The sequence below is a fragment of the Myotis myotis genome, unplaced genomic scaffold, assembly GCF_014108235.1.
Source record: "Myotis myotis isolate mMyoMyo1 unplaced genomic scaffold, mMyoMyo1.p scaffold_m19_p_1, whole genome shotgun sequence".
Classification (NCBI taxonomy): domain Eukaryota; kingdom Metazoa; phylum Chordata; class Mammalia; order Chiroptera; family Vespertilionidae; genus Myotis; species Myotis myotis.
The window spans coordinates 96,214,603-96,240,734 of record NW_023416313.1 but is presented as its reverse complement, the minus strand read 5'-3'; the positions used below and the strand labels follow the sequence as shown (position 1 = coordinate 96,240,734).

General features: G+C 39.2%; 1 protein-coding gene across 2 annotated transcripts in view; it reads left to right on the top strand.

Annotated features, from left to right (window-relative positions):
* The window catches only part of PLXDC2 (plexin domain containing 2), a 412,799-nt gene that overhangs the window by 363,741 nt on the left and 22,926 nt on the right, over positions 1 to 26,132 (top strand). For both annotated transcript variants that reach the window (XM_036345506.1, XM_036345495.1), the window contains one exon: positions 13,084 to 13,244. In XM_036345506.1, coding sequence (XP_036201399.1) covers positions 13,084 to 13,244 — 161 coding nt within the window. The remainder of the gene's footprint in view (positions 1 to 13,083; positions 13,245 to 26,132) is intronic.

Here is a 26,132-nt window from a genome sequence, read left to right as displayed (position 1 = left end):
ATTGAAAAGTTTTTATCATCCTTCGGGGTTGAGTGGGCATTCTAAGCTCTGTAGGTAACTTGAAGAAAAGAACATGAAAAAAAATGTGAACAAAAAGAATGATATCTAATGAGCACAGGTCCCTTAATAAGATATAGTATTAATTGACTATTGTAAGTGGCTGAATACAAAAACTCAGAAGAACCATTCTAAGTATTACATATCTCCAACTGAAATGTTACCGGTTGCATATTTATAGTATTAAGTTTAGAATAATACATAAGTGAAGTCAGTTAGTATACCTGTCCCTTATTCATGTGAAAAACGGAAGAGGAAGAGAAAGTAGAGAAATTGGAGGAGGGGATGAGGAGGGGGAGGAGGCGAAAAGAAGAGAAAAAAATATTTATTGAGTGTTTACTATGTTCTAGGCACCATTCTAAATACTGTGCATATATACCTCACTTAATTTATCTAATACCTCTATGGGTTGGTCCTGTTTTTCATTTCCATTTAATAACTGAGGAAATGAAGGCACAGAACGGGTGCATTACCTGGCTGGTATGTAGCAGAGCTGGGATGTGAATCTATTTAACCTTGGTGCACAGTTCATTCCTTAACAACCTCACAGTATTGCTGGTCCCTTATAATTCAGGTCTCTTACAATGAAATTTCACATGGGAAATGTCAGTCAGTATAAGGTGTTTGATGAGCACCTATTATATTCTGTGTCCTTTTTGGTAACAACGGATTATACTTATAAGTGCTTGAAAATGAAATTTCCTTTTCACATGTAAGTGTGCATTAGTTTCCACTTTATCCTTCCTGTGAAAATCACAATCGGTTGATTCTCCTGTGTAATTGAATAGTGGCTGCATCACTGGCATGTGGCCTCCAAACTACAGGGCTGCTCTGTGGTTTGTGTTGAAAACCTTATTTAAAGTTCTTTCAGCCTATTTGGTTCCTCTAGAAATTCAAACTTAGTTCACCATTAAGAGGTATCTATAATGTATTCTTTGAATATATGTGGGCATTGAAAATCACATCTTCTTGTTATATAAATGTGCACAATAGTTATAAGCATTTAAAGCCACAGCTTGAGCCCTAGCCGGTTTGGCTCAGTGGATAGAGCATTAGAAGGGTCCCAGGTTCGATTCCGGCCAAGGGCTCATGCCCAAGTTTCTGGCTCAATCTCCAGTGGGGGATGTACAGGAGGCAGCCTATTAATGATTCTCTCTTATCATTGATATTTCTATCTCTCCCTCTCCCTTCCTTTCTTTCTGAAATCAATAAAGAAATATATTTAAAAATAAAAAATAAATAAATAAAGCCACATCTTGGTATTTAAATGTCTAACCACTAAGCTGTACACCTGAAACTAACACCATATTGAAGGTCAACTGTAATTGGAGTGGTTGGGGGGGGGGGTAAAAAAAACACATCTTTGTATTTCTAGTTCTGAGCAAAACCTTATTAGAAGAGTTCCATTTGAAAGGAATGACCTATGCAAAGTGCACAAAATGATATCCAGGATTACAGATTTTTGAAAACTAAATCAATGGCAAGTTCTTTTAATTGAAAAGTAAAATCTTCAACCCATTTCAATTCAATTTAGCAAATTGAATTGTGCCATTCCTCTGTACTGCAGATGTTAAAATGATTTCTGGCTCTAAAATCCGGTGATTTTATTTTATTACTTAAAATTCATTGGTTGAGATTTATCCAAGTACCAAAAGCTGCATTCTTTCTTGGTTCCTCTAATGGTTCTTCCCTTTGATAAAGTTAAGTTAAAAATAAGTTTTGACTCTACGTTCTTCATTGCTACTAATATTTAAATAGTGTCAGCACTCCCAGCAGCTGTATTATGCAGGTGGTGCTGCATTTGTCATCTCTTCTTATTTCTAGGAATTTTACTAAACCTGGATTCTAAAAGGCTACATTCTTTAGACAGAATGTGGTATCTCTATCAAAGAGATGCTGAAATAGCTACATTGAGGCAGTTTGCAGAACACGATTAAATTAATTTTAGGTACAAGCCTGCAAAGTGATTTCAAAGAGCTAAAACAGATATACTTTGATGAGCTACTATGGAATGGCTGGTCTAATTTTTGTTACTGTTGTTTAGTTTTTCATTTCTGAATATATCATAAGACTTTTTATTCAAAGAGAAAATGTTAGAACATTATTCTGACTTTTTCACTGGAACATTTCTGAGTATATTTTTATGACCTAGTCTGTAGTGACAGACCAAGTGTCTAGTCTTTCATTTATCATTCAGTCGAATTATTTTTTTTATTTTAATACATAAATAATAAAAGCAACCTATCTTTCATTTCTTCTACCTGTCTCCCCTTGTTGTTGTGTTTTTTCATCTACTTCTTCAGCACAGGTCAGGCTTGTAAGCAAAGGGAAACTGTTCTTTCCTTTTGACAGGCTATTGAATATCTATTGCTTTCCATTTCTAAAAAACATAATCATCTTGTCATTTGGTTTTATCTTTTGCTCTGTTTGACTACTTTTCATGACAGCACTGACTCTATTCTAAGTATGTAAATGCCATACTTCAGAATGTTATTTTTAATATCCCCAAGGATTAAAGATTTCTCTCAAAAAAAAATGGTATCCAGAGTAGTGGTTCTCAAGTTTTTCTGTACATTGGAATCACCTGCTTATTCTCATCTAATTTATTATTCCAGCTTATAACACCCCCAGTGCTCAGACTGGCCTCTAGTCTGGTTAAACTGGACCCCGGAGCTGGGATCCAGGCAGCAGTATCTTAAGCCCCCGAGGGACTCCCATGGGAAGTCAATTGTGAGCTAGTGGTGTGATGCAATGCCTCCGAAATAGTATGAGCATCAGAATCATTGGGGGAAGTGGAGGATGTCTTGTTGAAATCCATTGTCTGCTGTAGGAGTTCTGGGTGGAGCCCAACCTTTGCACTGCATCTCTAATACACTCTCCGGTGATGCAGGTACCACCAATTCACAGACCACACTTAGCATTTCAAGAACTAAATGAACTCTTGACTTCTTTCTACCAGAGTCCCATAAGAATGACATATCTTACTCTGAGTGCATCCATTGGCCCTTACCTGTACCTCATGACTCCCCTCAAACAAAATTTGAATTAGTGGCAACAAGAAATTACCTCTGTCTACATGTACAGGACACAGCTCACTCAGCAGAGGCAGGGGCCCCAAAAGCATTATGTCTGTCATATCTTGCAAATCATTTCAATATATGTGAAAATTTGTATAGTTTATCTGTTGCAATCATTTATTTTGATAAAGATAGTTACACTTTCTGTATTTTGTTGCACCATGTGGAATTGCTAATTTCCTTTTTATTATTTTTTTACCTGAAAAAATTGCAGTTTCATTGTCCAATGTAAAGTTTAAAAAATTGTTATCCGACATAGACAAAGATAAAGAAAAATCACATTGGAATCCACTGTTTCCCTTCATGTTGATTTATAGAGTTTATCTTGCTGATAGAACATAGAACATAGAAAATTATTTAGCAGAAGTTCTTAAGAAATACACATGTGGTTCCAAGAAGTAGCTCTCAATACCAATACACTTTCCATTTGTCATCAGCTAAATAGTTTACTACATCCCTCTCTCATCAATACCCTCTTTCCTTTCTGTGCTAATCCCCTCTATAATTTTAACATATGTTAACATAATGCTCAGCAGCCATTAAAGAAAAAAATACAAAAATGCAGAGCTAAGTGTAAATGGAATTCTAAGAAATATTTGTTTAACCTAAAGAAGGCAAGAGTGGAATAAAAATGGGCCACATATTGGACACAAAGAAAACAAATAGTAAGTGATAGATCCAAATCCAGTTATCTCAATAATTGTATTAACTGTAAAAATAATAAGCACTCCAGTTAAAAGCATAGATTATCAGATTGACTTTTTCAAAAGCAAGACCCAGTTATCTACTGTATAAGAGATGAATATGAAGCATAAAGACATAAAATTCTTGAAGGTAAAATGATGAAAAAATATATGAAAACCTAATAATAGAGTGGCAATATAAATACAGATTACACAGACTTAAGGTCAAAGAGTATCAACAGAAGAGTAGAAAGTATTAAAATGATAGCAAGGTCAGTTCATCAGGAAGATATTACAACATTAAAAAATTGGGCCAACAAATAATAAAATTAGAAAGTATATAGCTTTAAACAACACTGTCAACCACCTTATTCTGGTTGGTATTTCAGAGCTCTGTTCCTTACAACTACAGAATATAGATTTTTTTTCAAGTATACATTTACATGGTCACCAAAATAGACCACATACTAAACTATAAATATATCTTAAATTTCAAAATATTAGTTTGAAATAGACTATATTCTTTATAAAAAGAATCAAACAAGTATCGGTAATGATATGATATGTGGAAAAATCTCAAATATGTGACAGGTAAAATCACTTCTAAATAATATAGGGATCAAAGAAGAAATTGTAAGGAAAATTAGCAAACATTGCAGCTGAATGATAATGGATACAACAAACCAAAATTTGTGGGATGCTGTTAGAAAGTACTAAGAAAGAAATGTATAGTTCTAAACACTTATATGGGAAAAAAGAAGATTTAAAATAATGACTCATGCCTGCATTTAAGAAGTCTAAGAAAATGAGCATTAAGCCCAAAATAAGTACAAGGAAGGAAACAAGATGAGTAGAAAAAAAAAGAAAAAGAAATACAAAATAAGCAAATGATAGAGAATATTAATACAGTCAAAAGTTGGTTCTTTGAAAGTTTTAATAAATTTAATAGCCCCTAAAAAGACTTTTAAAAATTGATAAATTTATCAAAATTGAAAACTTTTGTTCATCAAACTTCTGTTAATAAAATGAAGAAAAAAATACTTACAATATTCATATTGCAAATACAAAAGACTTCTATCCAGAAAATATCAGAACTCTTGAAAATCCTATATAATAGAACCCTAATATGCAAATCGACTGAACATGGAATGACAGGTCGCTATAATGCACACTGACCACCAGGGGGCAGATGCTCAATGCAGGAGCTGCCCCCTGGTGGTCAGTGTGCTCCCACTGTTGGGGAGCGCTGCTCAGCCAGAAGGAGGGCTCACAGTTGGCGAGTGCAGTAGTGGTAGTGGGAGTCTCTCCGGCCTCTGCTGCAGGCAGGCGGTAAGGAGCAAGGAATCCTGGACTGTGAGAGCCTGGACTGTGAGAGGGATGTCTGCGAGAGGGCAGAGGCCAGGCTAAGGTACACACACACACACACACACACACACACACTCACTCCCCCCAGTGCATGAATTTTGTGCACTGGGCCTCTAGTTAGTAATAAAAAGGCACCCAACCAAAACCTCAATGAAATACAAATTCATGTGACTAAAACTAAAAAGACATGACACTGATATTGAAGATACAGTAACTAGAAAGTGGCAGTTTCTTACAAATTTAAACATATCTTCCTTTTCAGCCATAAATTCTACCTCTAAAAATTCACCCAAGAGAAACACATTCACAAAAATATTTACAAGAATATTCATAGCAACTGTATTCATATTACCAATACCAGAAAAGAGTCCAAATGTTCAGTGGTGAAATAATAAATAAATTGAGTATATGCACACAATGGACTTACTATTCATCAGAAAGAAAATAAAACTAGTGGTACATGCAGTGACACAGATACATTTTTTAAAATACGCATGACAGAGTGCATAGAGTAGTTAATTTATATGAAATTCCATGCAGGTGAAATTAATCTACAATAGTAGAAATCAGCACAGTGGTTGCCCATGGTGGGGTGTGGTAGGGCTTGGTAAACATTGACGGGAAACAGGAAAAGGGAACTTTCTGAGGCCACGGAAGTGTTCTGATTTGGCTAATGGTTACTTTGGTATTTACTGTTATAAAAATTTGTTGAACTATTCACTTAAGATCTGTGTATTTCAAGGATCCAAAATTTACCTCAAGAAAAAGAAAAAGAGAGAAAGTGACAGCAAAGCACCTTCTCTAATCAGTATGCACAAAACTTAACACTTCTGATTATTTGATTCATGTTTTAACTACACCCTGCGTAGTTACTAATAATGATAAAATTATTTAGCAATTATTGGACTGTTTCTATATACCACCAGGCACTCTTCTAAGGGCTTTGCCTACTTATATAATGTAATCCTTAAGGCACCCTGTAACAAAAGAACAATTATAATCCCATTGTACACATGAAGTACTAGAAGCGCAGACTTAACTCATTTGTCTGGGGTCACATAGTTCATATGGGACATACAGGGCTACACCACCAAATGCTCTGGTGTCAGAGCAGGCGCTGTGCTCCCCTGGCCATCCTGGCCTGCAGGGAGGATTGCTCCACAGGTTGCTCAGCCAGCTATGCAGCCATTTGTCTGCCATCCGCCCTATTAAAGCCAGGCAGGTTCTCTGAGAACACAGCAGCACCAATTGCCAAATCAAGGAGTCCAATAAGCCTGTGGCTCCTCCTATCTCATCCCCCAAGACTTTGAGAGCAAAGCCCTTCCAAATGTCAAGCTTAGGGGAGCTCTGCATACCTGTGAGTGGGGCCATGTACACAGCTGATTTGATGGGAAGGGTTAGGCTGAGACTAGTGCTCACCTCCTAATCATAGTCTATCCCACGTTCAACGTATGGCACTTCATGTTTCAGGAAACTTGATATTCCAAGACCCGCGAGGCAGGCAATTGTGTCAAACAGAATTTTATAGCATCTTTCTTCCCAGGCAGGCGAGTGTATTCTGTCCCTGTTAGGGTCATTATCTGAGCCACGTTTTGCCAGTATTGATACTAGCCTGTGAAATATAAATAGCCTGCAAAACTGGTTCTCAGCGGTTTCAGTATTTTCTTTCTGCCCTTTATATATTTTATTAGTTCTGGTAACACAAACTAAAATGAAATTCCAGGCTCTGCTCATTTTTTTTTCCAGTTTCTGATTGTCTCCTTGAGATACAGAGCACATTCATGTGGCCCTGCCCATTTACCCTCCTGGGGATTGTATACATCAAACCACAGCAAATAACAAAAGCATTTTATGGGGGTAAAGGACATCAAGAACTAAAGTTTCAACCCTGAGGCACACACTGGCCAGATTGGTATCTACAGCAACTAAATTAGCCCATGCTTCCTTAGAAAGCCCAAAGCTTTTCATTAATTTCTAACATAATCTCAGGTACCAGAGCGATTGGTTTAATATTCAGCACTTTTCAAAAGAAGCTGCTTATGGATAATCGCCATAAGGTCAATTTTATTTGCATAGCTTACTGCCACTGTGAGCCCTGGCCGCTGGGCTTTTTTTCACATTTTGGCTCAGGTTCGTATCCAACTTCCCAGTTACTGCTGGGCTCTGGGATAGTTGACCCCATAAGGACCTTGGGGGCCTGTTTTCCTAGGGGTAGGTATTCGGAGCAGGTGCAAGTGGGATAGATCTTAATCTTTCCAATAGAAAAAACTATTCATTGAGATGTCCTTGCTTCCAACCAACATGCACTTAAACTTCAGCAGGAGAATGAATCCCATTTCCATGAGTAATTTCAAGAAAGCCTCATATTGACCTAGGAGGTACGAAGGTTCCATGTTACCTGAGCAGATTGGACACACATCTATCTTTCCATTGATAGGAGGTAGTAAAGAGGATTCTTCCTCCCTGTTCAGAAAACCTTGTGGATTTGATAAGAAAGTAAGCATTCATTGTTATAATCAAAAGTTTGTCTATAAATGGACTCTTAACATAAGTGACTTGGTGGCTTAGAGTCACTCTGTACCCTTGCATCTTGAAAGTATTTTTCCAACCGTATTTCTGGTATTCCAAAAGCACTGTGAATACGCTCATTAGGAAACTCTCTAAGATTTTTCTGTGATTTAAAACCCTAATTTCTTAACCACTGCAAGGGTTTGGCATAAAATTAAAAGAGAAAATGTTTCCACAAAATTCTTTAGTTTAATTTTTTTTTGCTGGAGAATTAGGTACTAGGATTTCTTTTCTGTGGATTGTTATATGTAAAGATTTATTTTTTCAAAAATAATTTTAATGTATTTTTAAATATAGAAACAAGACAACTTTGTATAGAATGCTGATGTTAGGAAAACTTTAAAAAGTAGGTCTTTTAAAGAGCTTGGTTGCAGAAAATATTGGAGGCATAGGTATATTACTTTTTAAAAGTAGTACATACACATAAGAAATGAAAAATGATAATGGATTACTCCAGAGGTTTATTTTTGGTTTTGTGTAGCCATCATACTGTGAACCCTTTGCTCTTAGGTGCTCAGATATGTGCTTCATGAGAGCTCTGATCGCATAATGAGGCCAGAGGCACGCTGGGCTGTGGCTGCTCTCCAAAATCCCTCATTTTGATGGAATCAAGCATTTCTTTTAATATGATTTCATGGTAATTTTATTTAGCGTCATTTTTCTAAGATAAAAAGCAATGGATTATTGTTTTAAAAGATTGTCATACCTTAAGCTCCTTTAGCCCAGAAGTTTCCCTGAATGAAATTTCACAGTTGCCATGTAGTAGCACAGGCTGCAAAAGAGAATCTGGGCCAGCTGCTCCTGCGAGCTGTTGTTCTCGCCATACATAATGCACTTAGCTGTGTCTTCTGCACTCATTGTAACATCTTTTCACAGCACTTACCCAAATCTCTCTTATGGAGATGTCATAATGTGAATTATGAATGTGTTGTCACAGTGAAACATATTGTGGATTAGGTATAGCTTGTATAATATTTCAAGGTACCCTACTGCCTACATAATATTGACAGATTGGTAAGCCCCCAAAAAAGTAATAAGACCATGATTAAGAAGCTGAAAGAACTAAGAGAATTATGAAAAATAAGAGAAGAGCCCTGGCTGGTGGCTCAATTGACTAGAGTGTCATCCTGTGCACTAAAGTGTCCTGGGTTTGACTTTCAGTCAGGGCATGTACAAGAGGCAACTGATTGTTTCTCTTTCACATCAGTGTTTCTCTCTCTCTCTCTCTCTCTCTCTCTCTCTCTCTCTCTCTCTCTCTCTCTCTCTCATTAATAAAAACCTTTTCCTGGGGTGAGGATTTAAAAAAATAAGAGAAAGCATAAAACATCAGGAGAAACACTAAATTATCATGGCTATAGAAAAGCTAAAAGAGCTAAGAGGAAAAATATATGAGCTACAAAATGAGATCAGTTACAAGGGAAACTTTAAAAGGGAAGTTAATTTATTGAAAAATTGTATCACTTGATTTTCTTCCATTACATGCTTTAGCTTATAAATGGGTTAGGTAATATTCCATAGGGAATGTCCTGTGTGTGTGTGTGTGTGTGTGTGTGTGTTTAAGCCAAAAATGGAACACTAACATTTTGAGCATTTATAGTTTAACTTTACTTATCTTTTAAAAAGAACATTTTGACATTATCTGCATAAGATTTATGAATTTTGAACAAGTTTGTGCAAGACTTTGTCCAAAGCCTCTTGGTCCCCCAAAGGACATTAATACAAAGCAGAATTTATGGGCTGTGGTGTTTCTTTTTAAAGCCAAGGAAAGAGTTAGTTCTAAAGTGAATAAAATTTCAGACAAGGAGCATTTGTATTTTAGTTTTACTTTATTTCTGGACTTAAGTTATTGGCAAGATTTAATAGTGGGCACAGATCACTTTAGCAATGTATAAAAATCTTTTTATCATACTGAAGAATTGTACTTTTAACAGAATATCAATGCTATGTGCTGTAAGCCTTGAAAAATGTCAGTCATAGAAAAAACAAGAAGACATAGAGGTTTAAAATTAAATGTTACACTTTGAAGAAACATATCAAACTTTCTTCTCTTTCCTCCTATCTTCTTTCTTTTTTTAAAATCTTTCCTCTTATCAACAAGTCATAAACTTTTCTTGGAATGCAGCAAATTAAACACATTTACGTAAGATCTTAAATATTATCTAATCTGTACTTAATGCCTTTTAAAGCTGTTGTTTTTGCTATCATCATAACTAAAACTAGCCCCACACCGCAGATTGCTTTGATACATTTGATAATTCTCGCAGTCCTCTTTGTGTCTAAATATTGACCTGCATCTTATAAAGTAGTAAAACTAGAAACTTGAAAGTCTCATCAGATGAGAGCATATTGTATTTGGTACTATTCCATTTCTGTGCATGATTTATGTTTTAAAATGTCTTCAACATAGTACAAAGAAGGCCTCGATTTGATAGACTTTTCAAATATATGTATATACTTGTTTTTGTGGCTTTGAGGCTCTACTTTATGGTGTCTTGTCCTATATCATTAATTCCTCTTATTTGAATACACAATATAAAGCTAAAAAGGCTAAATATTTTAATTGTCCTGTGTGGAGGTGAGGATGTTGTTTGGCTTTGGGGTATAAGTGAAAGAGCATTAAGATAATCCTTGGTGTGGAATCAAAGTCTGGGTCCCTCCTGACCTTTCTGAGTATTCTCCCAGCTTCTAGTAGATTCTATTTCAGGGACCGTTTCTATTGATTGTTTTCTCTTTGAATGAACCACACCTTTCTGTGAATTTTTGTTTGAAACTGGACATTTGAACCTAATAATGTGGTAACTCTGGGAATCAAATTATTTTCCTACCTCAGGGTTTGCTAGGTTTGGTTATTGTTTTGTTGTGTTGTGTTTTGTTGTGTTGTGTTGTGTTGTGTTTTTATTGCTGCAGGTTATCTCTGTATTGAGGTTCAGCTTGAAGTGTAAACTTAAGGTCTTCTCAAGTCTATTCTGAGCCTTTCTCTGGGTGTGCACTGTCACTTTTAAATTTTCCCCTTATACATAGTTGTTTTTGAGTGTTCTACTTGTTCATATCTGGCTCCGAAAAGGGGAAAATGACAAAGTAAAAGGGGAAGCAATAAGAAGCGTGATGCCTCTTTTTATCTTTTTTTAATGGTTTTTTTATTGACTTTAGAGAGAGAGAGGGGAAATATATAGAGAGAAACATCAATTGGCTGCCTCCTACACACCCCCTTCTGGGGATCAAGCCTGCAACCTGGGCATGTGCCCTGACCTGCAATCGAACCAGCAACCTTTCAGTGCACAGTATGATGCCCAGCCAACTCAGCCACACTTGCCAGGGCAGAAGAATGCTGGCTCTTTAAATCCCTTGGAATACAGTCAACCAAAGGGGAAGAGGCTTGCAATCATGGGGGAGGTACAACAACAATGACTGCCTGTCTTTCTCTGTGCACCTCTGTGATCAGAAGCACCAATCAGTGATCAATACACATGCATAGCTGCCTGTCACATGGGTCAGGGGTGAAGAATAGGTGGCTACTACTCTGCTAAGAGCTGAAATTGACTAAAATTAACCACAATTTATGGTCTAAGGCTAAGCCTTCCCTGGTAAGTTGAAGGCCTTCAATATAGTCCAGAGTTCCAAAATAGTTATGGGAGACCAGCGATTTCCAACCTTCTTCATCTCATGGTACACATAAACTAATTACTAAAATGCCATGGCACACCAAAAAATATATTTTTGCCACTCAGAAAAAGTGTGTAAATATATATAGTTTTGATTCATTCACACCAGATGACTGTTGTTGTATTGACTGTTGTCATTATTTTTAATTTAACAATCTAAGGGAAAAGAAGTCAAGTGTCCCTGACTAAATAGTCAGGTATTGAATGGTTTAAAAATTCTTGTGGCACATCAGTGTGCGTGCCCCGGCACACTGTTTGAAAATCACTGCTTTAGACACATTCTGCCAGTGCAATTGTTATCTAGGTGGAGAGACAGAGTCCTGATACTTTACTGCCGTCTTCCCAGAATTCTCCCAGTAAATGACTCTTTATAGAATGAATTACTCTTTACATTTTACATTCTTTCACTAATGAATTTCTGCTAGTTAAGGGAAAGCTTTAGGGTTTTAATCTTTATTTGATTTGGAGAAAGATTACTGAATAAAAATAAGGATCTCAAGCAGAGAATACAAACAATAGCAACATCAAAGGAAGGGTGGGAAAATTGGGGAGGTCAAGTTCCTTTGATTTATCTAGAATTCTGTTATTTAGCATTCACCACACATTCTGATAGGCAGTCATATTTTTTGTATTAAAATTTTTTTAAAAAGAAATTGGTGCTTATTGAATGAGATTTAATAGACCAAAAATCGTTAAAACATAGAGGCAAATGGTGAAAATAACAAAGACATAAATTGGTAACGAAATTATTAGGAATCACTGTTCTAAAACTTCTATGACTCTTAATGAATTTTCTCACTCAAAAATACCAGTTTTATTTTGCACTAAGATACGGTTACCTGCTGCACATAATTTAAAAAGATCTCTAGATGCCCGTGTAGTCATCAAAGATTACAGACTTTTAGAACAAGATAATACTTTATAGATTACTTTTATTTGGTTGATTGACTTTAAGTTGGAAAGTTATTACTTTAGAAATTCAGAAATACCTCTCTGAAAATGAGTATTATGGTGGAAAGCATCTCAGTAAGAGTTGGAGAAATTTGTATTGCTCTGTGGCATAGTAGGATATTTTTATATGCTGTGTGTTCCCTTTGGATAGTGATAAAACTATTTGAGGGTCATTTAGCTTCCATCTGTTATACTTTTAAAGAGCATTGCAGTTTAAGACAGATTTTGAAAACTATCCTTTGAACTTATGCAGACTTTCTGAAAATGCCTGTATAGTCACAAAAAAACATGTCTAATACTCTTCAATTTAAAATTTCCACAAGAAAATGAAAGAGGAGGTTTCTAAAAGTAATTAATTTTCCCATAGGTAAAAGGGCCAGTGGTTTAATGAGAAAAATCAAAGTTAAGGTTATTATATAGTTAGAGTTTTAGATTTTCTGAAGTACTTTTAGAACAAAGGCTATTGATCTTGTTTATTGAACTATAAATTATAACACAATTATAAATATAAGTTTAATCACTAATAGTATGGATTTTTTTATTGCCCAAATAAAGAGCATCTAATTTCTAAAATGGGTGTTATGGAAAAGAAAAGTTGCACAGGAAGAAAAATAAAAATATCCAACAGTACTTTACTTAAAATCGAAATATTCCTTCTAATGAAAATTCACACTTAAGAGTACACACCTGAATGTCCTGACAGCTGTGCTGTTCTCTCAGCCTCCACAGATGACAGTGCAGCCGAGAAGAAAGGGGGAGCCCTGCATGCTGGCCTCATTGTTGGAATCCTCATCCTGGTCCTCATTATAGCAGCAGCCATTCTTGTGACAGTCTACATGTATCACCATCCAACATCAGCAGCCAGCATTTTCTTTATTGAGGTAAGTTGCAAGTATTACACATACAACCATACTAATTTACAAACTCTCTCCATTTGCTAACATCACCTGTATTTAATATTTTGCACATTATTTCTCCATTTTGCAGTTGGGAGCTGGCTGATTTCTCTCTCTCTCTCTCTCTCTCTCTCTCTCTCTCTCTCTCTCTCTCACACACATATTGATAGATTGATTGCTTTCATGTGATGAGTTCAGTTATCTCATCTCAGGAGTTTTTAAAGAAATAACCTATCTTGCTTTTCACAGATCTAAAGGAAAATGGAAACCGTACTTTTTTGTCCTTTTATGCCCAATATGTTAACCAGCTTTTCTCCTGATTCTAGAAGGAAATGCAGCATATGCTGGAGGCTAAAGAGCTTTTCTTAAGTCAGTTAATCAATAAATGCTAATTAAGTTCTGGTAGCATGCAAGTTACTATCGGGTGGGCCTGCTCTCAAAATGTTCACAAACTATTCCGGAAAAATAATAGCTTTATATTATAACAGATATAACAATAATATAATGGTATGGGCCATCACAACTTTGTATAATGATGTACATTTTTATATTTATACTAGTGGTCTGGTGCACGAATTTGTGCACATTGAAAGGAAATTAATTAGAAGAAATATTTTAATATCGCTATTTGCCCTTTCTCCATAATAGAAGTGTCAACCAAATTCACGATTGACAATGACAGATCGAAACACACACATGCGAATGGCACCAGCGAGAGCTTTATATATATCGCACATGCATGAGTCAACCTAGCCTTTTACAGATATAGAATGAACTTGCTTAATTAGACCTGCTTTCTGATTTAGCTAAGCTTTTTCCAGCCCAGTGAAGCACCCCAACTTCTCTTTCATGTAATTGTCAGCAACACAGCAGTAAATATCAACACAAAGCAGATTATTATTGTAGATCACTCAGGGAGAACAAGGGGTAAAATATTTAGCTGCAGCAGTATTTGACTATATTCTGCACAGTGAGAAAACCTAAAGTCATTTTCAAGGCCCACCATTTCTTATTTCTTTTCAGTCAGGTCAAGTTTCTAAGCTTTCTAAATCTACGTTTTCTGGCTAATGAAAAGAAAATAGGATTCGACCAAGTCTCCTATCTACCTACTCCAGGACTTCTGCTCTGTGAGGATAAAATTAGATGAGGCATAGGAAAATGCTTCACAGACATTTAGTTAAAGTGTAAAATATTTCCACCTGGCTATAAAGCAAGTCATGTTCTTGGACTGAAGAAACTGCAAGGAGTTTCTAGTTGCTAGGGAGAGGAAGCTGGGCATTGCTATGTGATGTCATTACCTGGACAGACACTTAGCATATTAGCCTTTTATATACATACACTAGAGGCCCGGTGCATGAAATTCATGCACAGGTGTAGTCCCTAGGCCTGGCTGGCGATTGAAGCATGAGCATCCGGTGTGGAAGCACAAGTCCCAGATAACCTCTGGGCTCTGGGCAGCACCTGGACCCCCAAGCCCCCGCGCGCCCCTGCCACCTGAGTCACAGTGCCTGAGTCCCCACACGGAGATGTGGTGAGCACGGCTGGATGCTATGGTCTGGGGCACAGCATGGGCCTCTTGGCTACCCAGTGCCACAGCACGGAAGTTGGGCAGGCAGCGCACACTCTCCTGGTCAGCCTCGCAGACTGGCTCCTGTGTGAACCCACGGGGATCCCGACCAGCTCCTGAGGCCCCAGCAGTTGTGGCCCAGCTCACCCAGAAGAGGCCACGCGGGTACCGGGCGGGCTCCTCATTGGTGCCTGGCACCTGACCACAGGAGCTTCCCTGGCACGTAAGCCCTGACATCCCGGGAGAGGATAGCAGGGGGAGTGAGAGTGAGCTCAGTGGACACCCCACATTCTCACCGCACCTCTTTCCCCATCACCCCCGCCCCCAGGTAGCCAATGAGAGGTCGCAGCATGTCGCCAATGCCCACCATGTTCCATGCTTCCCCCTGGTGGTCAGCGCACATCATAGCAAGCAGTCAAACTCCTGGTCAAACTCCTGGTCAAACTCCCGGTCAAGGGAACAATTTCCTATTAGGCTTTTATTATATAGGGTATAGATGTGTATGTGTGTGTGTGCGTGCGCACACATACACACACACACACACACACACACACACACACACACACACACATACACTCGTACAAACACAAAAAGTAGCACCATGGTGCATCAGTGTTGTGTTCCTATGCATGGAATATAGATTTGGAGCCTGTGCCCTGGATCATTCAGGTAAAGGACCGTGGTCTGATTATAAAGGGCCACAACCAACCTTGTTGGCCAGAAGCCTGAACTGGGAAGGCTGGAGCCCATAGGACAAAGTCGGGGTGACCAAGTCACCTTCTATCCTCCAGATGAGTGAGCTTACCGAGCCCCCTCTATGTGCAGCTTTCATTCCAACATCTTAATAGCCTCACTGCTCTTCCAACACCAGATAAATACTAGAGCAATAAAGGAAATCTTTCCCTTCAGAGTTTCAAACATGTAAAGTTTAAATATTTTCTAATTCATAGATTGATAAACAGAAAGGTTCCCTAGAATTTTGTTCACTTGTTGAATAAGGAATTATAATTCTTTTTAAAGTACAGGGTCAAAATTACCTTTGTTTCCTTTAAAAAAGAGAGGTGAGTGAAAAGACAATTAAATAATTTCTCAGAAGCCCTATATGGCTCTCTACTGTCTGTAGAACCAAGTGCAGCTTCTTTAGGTTGGCATTTAAGGCCTTGGAGAACTGGATCTTGCCCATCTTTTCAGTCTGTAACCCATGGCTCCCCAACTTCAAGTTGAGAGTGCCATCAGATTTCGCTCTTTGCTCTTCTCCTTGCACACCCCAAATTTTCCCTGCCACCAAGGCATTGCTTATTCTGTTTCCTCTACCAAGAAAGCCCCCCACTTCCACCTCAGTTCTTGAATTTAAGATGCGAACAGTCTCCAATGCCATGTACCCTGTATGCTTCCCTGAACCATCTTTCTTTCTGGACAGCTGGACATAATCTATTTCTCCTCTGAGATTCTGTCCGTTGTAATATAATTGTATCTTTCTCCTGCGTTTATTTTTCTGTTCTGTATTAAAGTAAAGTATGCACATGATTTATTGCACCCTACAGACTTCTAAATTCTGTAGGATTTGGAGTAAATCACTTAAGTTTCTTTCAAATAAGAGGTATCCCATTAATATTCCTGGGGAAAAAGTATACTAGGGCACTTCAGGATCCCACTAAAAATTTACATATGACGTATTCTAGAAATAGCATCTTGTTTAAAATCATAAGAATGGAGAAATTATCAGGAACTGCACTTAGTTGGAAAGCTGTTAAGTGTTGTTAATGTACTGGATTTTCACAGAAGGAAGTAGAAAGCTTCCCCGAGGTCATGAATGCATGCCTCAGAGAGCTGACAAGTGACAAGCTGTAAAGCTTCAGCAACTAACCAGACAACAGGCTGCTGCTGTAACCCCTCAGATGGTAAAGCCTTTTAATACACTGTGCAGGGTAGTTCCTGACATCGTAAAAAGGAAGATACTGTGAAATATCTGATGGTGACGGTATGAGCGGAAAATTGCACAGTGCAAAAGACCTACTTTACACAGCAGCCCTGCATGAATAAAAAATGAGACCATAGAATAGTGAAAGCATTTTTCTGGCATTTGCCTTTTTTAATCAGTCTTATTGTTTTATAATCAGAGCCTAGATGTCCATGTGTTTGTATGAATACTTACACATGCGTATATTTATAGAATGTTTAGAGCTAGAAGGACAAATAGAGATAATTTGGTCCTCTTCCCTCATAACACAAAAGAAGAGACCACGGCTCTGAGGTGCGGAAGACTTCCCCGTCAAAGAGCCGTAGCTCTGGGAAGACTGTCTGGTCTTTCCACACTCAAGTGAAGCAGAATCATTCTGCAGGTTCCCAGCTTTTCCCCTCTTGGCCTTTTTTCCTTCCAACTGAGTCAACTATTAGTGTCTACGTAAATCATTACCTCTGACACCCTGCTGTCCTCATGCAGCTCATAGGGCCTGCTCAGTGGATGATTTCTGAAGGTGATAATTATAACTTTACTATTATTCAAGCTGACCCAGGTTTGCAAAACAAGATACAGGTTCATGATGACTGCATAGTAAGTGAAATAACAGATCTATGAATTTGAAGGCTTTGAATAACCAATTATTTTTTAAAATATTTTTATTGATTTCAGAGAAGAAGGGAGAGGGAGAGAGAGATAGGAACATCAATGATGAGCGAGAATAATTAATCAGATGCCTCCTGCATGCCCTACACTGGGGATCGAGCCTACAACCCATGACCTTCTGGTTCATGGCTCAATGCTCAACCACTGAGCTACACTGGTCAGGCTGAATTACCAATTAAATGAGAGTTATTTGTGCATAAAGAGATGGAATGCACCAATATTGTATAAATTGCTTTTTTATCCCATATTATACATCTAAATTTTAAATAAAATTCATGTACTTTTTTGCATTATGAAAACAATACCTTTTCATTATAGAAAATTTGCAGAAATGTAAAAAGAAGAAAAAAAGAGTCATTTACAGTCCCAACATGCAGGGAACAATCACTCTTACTATTTTAATTTGTTTTCTTTTGGAGTTCTTATATGCATAATTTGATATTTGCCCACTTAATATAACTGTGATGTCACTGAAATGCAAATTGACATTCTTTCCATATCAAATAACATTTTCCTGTTTTACTAACTCTTTGTAAACATCTTTATAATGGCTGTATACTATTTCATTCAGCATTCACTCTGTAGCTCTGCATTGATTGCCTTTTATGCTAAGTGGCAATTCAGAAAGCACTGAGGGCTTAACATGGCCTATTAAGTAAAAGAGAAGCTTATTTCAGCCAATTTAAGACTGTGTATTAGTTTCCTGTTGCTGCTAGTAGCTTAAAGCAGTACATAATTATTATCTTACAGCTCTGGAAGTTAGAGTCTACAACAATTCTCACTGAGTCAAACAAAGTTAGAGGTGTCAGCAGGGCTGGTTCCTTCCAGAGGCTTCAGGCTTCAGCTGCTAGAGGCTGCACACATCGCTTGGCTCCTGGCCCCTTTGCATCATTCCAACGTCTGTTCTGTCATCACATTTTTTACTGCTAACTCTGAACCTCTGCCTTCTTCTTATAAAGCCCCTTGTGATTGCCTTGGGCCCACATGGGTAATCTAGGATAATCACCCTATCCCAAGGTCCTTAATGTAAACACAGCTACAAAGTCTTCTTTTTGCCATATGAGGTACCATTGGCAGATCTGGGCAATTATGACATGTACATTTTGGAGAAGCTGTTATTTTGCCTGCCACAGATACATCAAATGCAATATGCATCACACAGTATCCATTACACTATGACATGCCCTTGACCATAAGAGACACCCAAATTTCAGTGATATGAGATGTGATCCAATCTGTATCTTGTGTACTTCACAATGAAATACAAACTGTACTGAACACTTGCAGGAATTAGTTCTTGTGCTAAACACTGTGTATACTCTGATACAATTTAATGACTTTATCTTCCAATGCATGTAAGAAGAGTTCATGCAACTATTTAGTACTGTGGAGCATGGGAGCTCTTCTCACTCTTTGCTATCATAAGCCCCATTATGAACATAATAATGGTAACTGTAATTTTATTAAATGCACTAGTGGAAGTGTTTTATGCTTATTACCTCAGTTAATCATCACAAAGACTTTGAGGCACTAAGATTATCTCCCTGTCATATATGAGGAAACTGAGGCACAGAATTTAAGTAACTTGCTCCACATCATGCAGTTAGTCAGTGGTGGAGTCAGAATTTGAGGCAAGGCTCTCAGAAGACCATATCCTTAACCACTGGGCCATGTTGCCTCACTGTATGTAGAAATACAGGAAGATGTATACCTATGGGCATACATTGTGTACTTAGAATAGATTCCCAAAAATAGAATAAAAGGAAATAAAGAGTTTAAAGGTACTTAATTAATGTTGCCAAAATGTGTACACCAATTTACATAGCTACTGTCATTAGTGTTTATTTATAGTGATGCTAAAGACAGTAGCCATTATTTATGTTTTGTTCTTGCAGAAAATTTGGACCAATTATTGTATATTTTGTGGATATAATACTTTTCCTCAGGTGAAGTGTTTACATGGCCTTCAGCTTTTAAACTTCTTGTTTGTAGATAGGCAATGGGATAAAGTGAGAATTAAAAATCTAATCTAGAAATACATTCTTATATTGAGTTCTAAGTAAACATGACTAAATGCAATAAAGTAAATAAAAACCAAGAGAAAAGTAGATGAGGATGAGGAAGCCTTGATAATAAAGCAAATCATCACCCGATATATTTTATATTAAACAATAACTGAATTAATTATTCATATGCTGTGTATTTATGTACATGATAAGGTACAAGAGCTCCATTTTCCCAAGACATTCAGTCTTTATCTGGCATAACAGTCTATTTCATGAACTTATCTTCTGTATTCCTCCATCATCCTCTTCAGATCTTACAGTGAACATTTTTTGGACATTTTACTAAATGGTTTTCATTTCATGTTTATCTGTCTGGCTTTTCTCAGTAATTTTTTAAAAAGACATTTGATTTTGACCCAGATTTACTCTGTTATGCAAGAGCAACTAACATGCTTTAAAATCTTTTTTAAGTTTATTATCTTGAAACAAAATAGGAAACATTCAAATAAGCATGTCTCCCTTAATTTTTAATAGATTTTGATGACACTCTGTCTTTAATTTTTTAGAAGAATTAAATATGCCTTAGGTTCTACATTATGTTTGATGAACATTCTATGATTTATAATAAATTTTAGTGTTGCATAACACTAAGATTTTTAAATAATATACATAAAATGTAATCTAAATGAAGGTAAAGAAAATAATATTAAAAAGCAATAATCATATAAAAAAATCCCGTGGAAGTATTCTATGTGAACTATAAACAAAATAATTTAGACAAGCAAAATTAGAAAAGAATTTATTTTCAACACTGCCCTTGACTTTTCTTAGTATTTTAAATAATAGCTGGTCTTTAAACATTTATGTACAGATTTGATTGTTCTACCCTATATAATAAAAGGCTAATATGCAAATTGTCCCCTCAGGAGTTTGACCAACTGGGAGTTTGACCACTCGTTATGACGTGCGCTGACCACCAGGGGACGGCACGGAATGAAGAAAGGCCCTGGCCCTGGCCAGCAGCCACCAGACTCTAGTCTACACTAATAAAAGAGAAAGATGCAAATTGACCATACTTTCTTGACACCCACCAGCCAATCAGGGATGAGTATGCAATTAACCCAACAAAGATGGCGGGTTCATTTGCATATGCAGGCGCTGAGCAGCCAGGAGCAGGGCAGGACGCTTGTGTTGTCACCATGGAGACGACACAGGCATTCTGCACCGCCCCAGCTGCTTCAGGCCTCTGGGCAGTGTAGGAAGGCAGAAAGGCAGCCCCATGCTGGAGCTAAGGCAGAAAGGCGGCTCCGGCTGGAGCAAAGGCGGTGCCGGCAGCCAGGGGAAAGAAGATCCATTCTTGCACAAATCTTCGTGCATTGGGCCTCTAGTATTAATATAAAAGAAGAGAAATGTCCATGACCCTAACAATCAAGATGATCAATACCTTAAAAAAATAGATGCTATGAATAAAATATTGGTGGGTTTTGTTGTTGTTTTGAATAACATAAAAGTAAAAATTAAGAATTCTCATCTTGCTGCAATGGCTGCAAAATCGTACTGGAAGCACCCTCAGAGAAAAAGGAATCAGTTCTAAGAACTTGTTTAAAGGTAGTAGAGAAGAAAGCAAACATGATAGGAGCACTGCCTCTCATGTCTGAGGAAGGCACTGAGATTTCAATGGCAATGGAGCTTGCCTTTACATAGATTGTAATTTTTACCCTCAGGATTGGATAAAATACAGGCTATGGAGCTCTGCTGTCAATGTGGTAGCCACTACCCCTATGTAGCTATTTAGCACTTGAAATGTAGCTAGCCTTGAATGAGACCCATGTAAAACACATGCAAGAATTCAAAGTTTGAATAAAAAAGAATATATAATATCCCACTAATTTTTATAGTAATTGCATGTTGAAATGAAAATAATTTGGGTAATTGGGTTAAGTAAAATATATTACTAAAATTAATTTCACTTTTATATCTGGAAACTAGACACATAAAATTATGTATGTGGCTCACACTGTATTTCTATTGGACAATGATGGTTTATAAAGGAAACCTTGAAGAGAAGAGAAGATTAGAAATTCGTATTTACTCCATATATTTTTTAAAATACATTTTTATTATTGACTAGAGGCCCAGTGCACAAAAATTTGTGCACTCGAGGGGGGAAGGGGGGCCCTCAGCCCGGCCTGTGCCCTCTCGCAGTCTGGGACCCCTCCAGAGATAACGATGTGCTGGCTTAGGCCTGCTCCTGGGTGGCAGAGGGCAGGCCCAATCCCTAGGTGCAGTCGCTGGTTGGGCTCAGAGCAGGGCTGATTGGGGAGTTGGGGCGCCGCCCCCTGTCATGCACAGAGCAGGGCGGATTGTGAGGTTGCGATGCCACCCTCAGTCATGCTCAGGGTAGGGCCGATTGGGGAGTTGGGGCACCGCCCCCTGTCATACTCAAGGCAGGGTCGATGGGGAGGTTGCGGCGCCACCCCCTGTCATGAACAGAGCAGGGCGGATCAGGGGGTTGGGGCGCCGCCCTCTATCACCCACAGAGCGGGGCCGATCAGGGGGTTGGGGCGCTGCCACTCTCACACTCAGGGCAGGACCGATGGGGAGGTTATGGCTCTACCCCATCACACACAGAGCAGGGCCGAACAGGGGGTTGGGGCGCAGTACCCTGTCACACACAGAGCCGCAGGGCGATTAGGGGGTTGGGGAGCTCCCCCTATCAGGCACAGAGCAGGGCTGATCAGGGGTTGGGGCGCCTTCCCCTGTCAGGAACAGAGCAGGGCGGATAGGGAGGTTGTGGCCCCGCCCCCTGTCAGACACAGAGCAACAGGGCGATCAGGGGGTTTGGGCGCTGGCCCCTGTCACACTGATCCCAGTGCCGGGAGGCCTCTCGGCTCCGCTGATCCTAGTGCTGGGAGGCATATTACCCTTTTACTATATAGGGTAGAGTCCTGGTGCATGTGTGGGGCCAGCTGGTTTGCCCTGAAGGGTGTCCTGGATCAGGGTGGGGGTCCTCACTGGGGTGCCCGGCCAGCCTGGGTGAGGGGATGATGGCTGTTTGCAGCTGGTCACACACCCTTCAGGGTGGGGGTCCCCACTGGGGTGCCTGGCCAGTCTGGGTGAGGGGCTGAGGGCTGTTTACAGGCTGGCGGATGACTGAAGCTCCCAACTGCTCCTTTCTTTCCTTTTTTTTTTTTTTTTTTTTTTTTTTTTTTATTCTGGGCCAGCTTTAGCTCTCAGGCTTGGCTCCAGATCTTAGGCCTCCGCTGCTGAAAGCAGGTTTCTGGCCTTTGTTTACCTTCTGTATTTGAAACAATGTTGCGATCCTGCTGGCTGAAGCCCGGCGACTAAAGCAGGTTTCTGGGGTTTTGTTTAGCTTCTATATTTGTAACATAGTTGCTTAGAGTTGCAGCTCAGAAGCCGGCAGCGGCAGGCAGGAACGTTGGAGTCCTCCATCACTGAAGCAAGCAAGCCTCATGTTCGCTTTAAGCTGCCTGGCTGCCGGCCGCCATCTTGGCTGGCAGTTAATTTGCATATTGCCCTGATTAGCCAATGGGAAGGGAAGCGGTCGTATGCTAATTACCATGTTTCTCTTTTATTAGATAGGATAGTAATACAGACATCTCCTATTTACCCTCTCCTTTATCCTCCTCTTTCCAGCCCCTACCCAACCCCCTAGGTCTTCACTATCTCTTGCCCATGTCCATGGACTATGCATATCCTATATAATAAAAGCCTAATGTGCAAATTGACCGAAAGGCAGAACAACCGGTTGCTATGAAGCACACTGACCACCAGGGGGCAGATGCTCAATGCACGAGCTGCCCCCAGCTCGCAGGCCCCAGGCCATCCACGGTGGGTGCCAGCAATGGCCCCCTCATTGCCCCAAGTCACCCCTCAGAGGGAGGCCAACTGGCAATGGTGGTGGGGGTGGTGGGCAGCAGGGGGCAGAGCCAGCAAGTGGGCAACACCATGCTGGCCAAGGCAGGTGTCAATGGGGGGCCCCCAATCACCCCACCAGTCACCCTACAAATTGGCCCTGATGGCCAGCCAGACCTAGGGACCCTACCTGTACACAAATTCCATGCAGCGGTCCTCTAGTAAGTATGTAAGCTATTTGGTTCATCTCTTCTCAACCCCCCACCCTACATAAAGGTATGTTGATCTGTTACAGACATTTTAATCATGTTAATTTTTCCAATCCATGAACATGGTGTATGCTTCCATTTGTATTTTCCTCTATTTCTTTTTGCAATGTCCTATAGTTTTCCAAGTACAGATATTTTACCTCCTTGGTTAAACCTTGCCAAATTCATTTAAATGTGGAAAACCAAGTGATTTTCAGCAAGGGGGAAAAGAGGCTATTAGAAGCATGAGGAAAGAGATGGCTGACAAAGCTATCTTATAAATTGACCAATTAATTATTCATTCGAGTATTGAACTTTATTGAATTCCTATTATGTAGCCAAGGTACAGAGGCCAATAAAAATAGAAAGGAGGCAATCCTTGGCCTCATGGAGCTTGCATCCTAGTAGGTGAAGATAGATGATAACCATATTAATCTAGGTATGGATTTCTAGTTGAATGTTCAGTTTTATAAAAGAAGCAATCTTCATAAAATGCTTGAAGAAAAACAGTTATCTTTTTTGAGCAATAAGATATTATTACTCAAATAACCAAGGATATAAGAGTCTGTGATGACATTTGTGCCTAAACTTGGTAATATGCTAATTAGATTGGGAGACCTTCCAGGCGTCCTTCCAGACGAAGACATGGTGGCAGGGCTGAGGCAGAGGTAGTTAGGGGTGATCAGGCCAGGAAGGAGGGCAGTTGGGGGTGATCAGGTCGGTTGGGGGGGGGCAGTTGGGGGTAAGCAGGCCAGCAGTGGGCAGCAGTGGGGGTGATCAGGCCAGCAGGGGAGGGCAGTTGGGGTGATCAGGCCAGCAAGGAGGGTATTTGGGGGCAAGAAGACTGTCAGAGAGGGCAGTTGCGGGTGAGCAGGCTGGCAAGCATAGGGGTTACGGGTAATCAGGCAGGCAGGCAGGTGAGCAGTTAGGAGCCAGATGTCCCAGATTGCAAGAGGGATGTCCCAGGGATCGGGCCTAAACCAGCAGTCAGACATCCCCCAAGGGGTCCCAAATTGGAGAGGATGCAGGCCGGACTGAGGGACAACCCCCCCACCCCACCCCAGTGCACAAATTTCATGCACCAGGCCACTAGTTTGGTAATAAGAGAGATTACAATTATTGCTGTTATTATTATCATTTCATCTTTAGGATTTTTTGTAGAGTTCTGGATATATATTTATTTAAAAAGTAAATAAAATAGAAATGACCACTCTCCAAAACAGTTACTTTTCCTGAAGGACAAAACAGTTTTACTATTCTTAAATTGTGTGTGCTGATTTGAATTAAACATTGCACAATGGTTTTAGCAATAAAACCTGTTACATAAATGTCTAAATACCAGTCATTGTTTATATTATGCTTTAAAATTCTTGCTATTGCCAGGGGACCAAAATATCTGTCCTTTGGTGCAATTGCCTAGTATTTTCTATCAGCAAAATCATAGGATATTAAAGCAAAAAGAAAGCTCAGCATCCATGCAACCCAGGGATTCTGCGACTTTTCTTCAATAAAGTTTATGAATTCCCCAAGTATCCACCACAGATACATTTCCTTGGAATTTTATATTTTATCTTAAAAACTTGTGTGAATTTTGCATTACTCTATAATATAGACACATTTATTTGATATTTTAAAAAATCCCTCCCAGTCTTCTACCAAAGTTAATATTCGGAAAGACAATTCTTATCTCTTCTGTAACTTTAGTGCATTCCAAGCACGCCACTTATTGTATAGTTCTAGATGCTATAAAATCCAGATAAATTCAAACAAGCAGAGCCCTCCATTCCTGGAACCTAAGTGGGAAGTGTCCTTTCTATACCTTTGTTGGAGTAGATTCCAATAAAGAATTAGAAACCCAGGAAGGCTAAAAATCTGCTTGGGTCATGTGACACCCAGTTTCAGAGATGAGACTTGAACTCAGAATTGCTTATTCTGGACCTGCAAGCTATGTTGCTACAGCAATAGCATAACAACAGTCTTTTGAGCAGTTTACCACTCAATGGATTCCCCATCCCAATACATATTTGTGGAGAACAAGAACCCATGGAGAATATGATTAAAGAAAGACAGATAGCCGTGGCCTCCGCTTTTCCTGGCAATCGGTAGTTCTGCCAGGAGAGAAGCCAGAAAGGTGCCAGGCAAAGACTTCAAGGTTCTTGATGGGAGGGGGAAAAAGTGTTTACTGAAAGTCTGGCATTTTGCTTTGCAGCTGCTACTTGGGAGTCAAGAAGCTCTGTTGCCTAACCTATAGTAAATACAGAAGTCGTTTCCTAGATCTACCAATCCTTATTTTTTTCTTGAAGTCACATGTTTTTTAATAAGAATTTTTCCCTGCCCTAACCGGTTTGGCTCAGTGGATAAAGCCTCAGCCTGCGGACTGAAGGGTCCCAGGTTCGATTCTGGTCAAGGGCATGTACCTTGGTTGCGGGCACCTCCTCAGGAGGGGGTGTGCAGAAGGCAGCTGATCGATGTTTCTCTCTCATCATTGATGTTTCTAACTCTCTATCCCTCTCTTCCTCTCTGAAATCAATAAAGATATTTTCTTTAAAA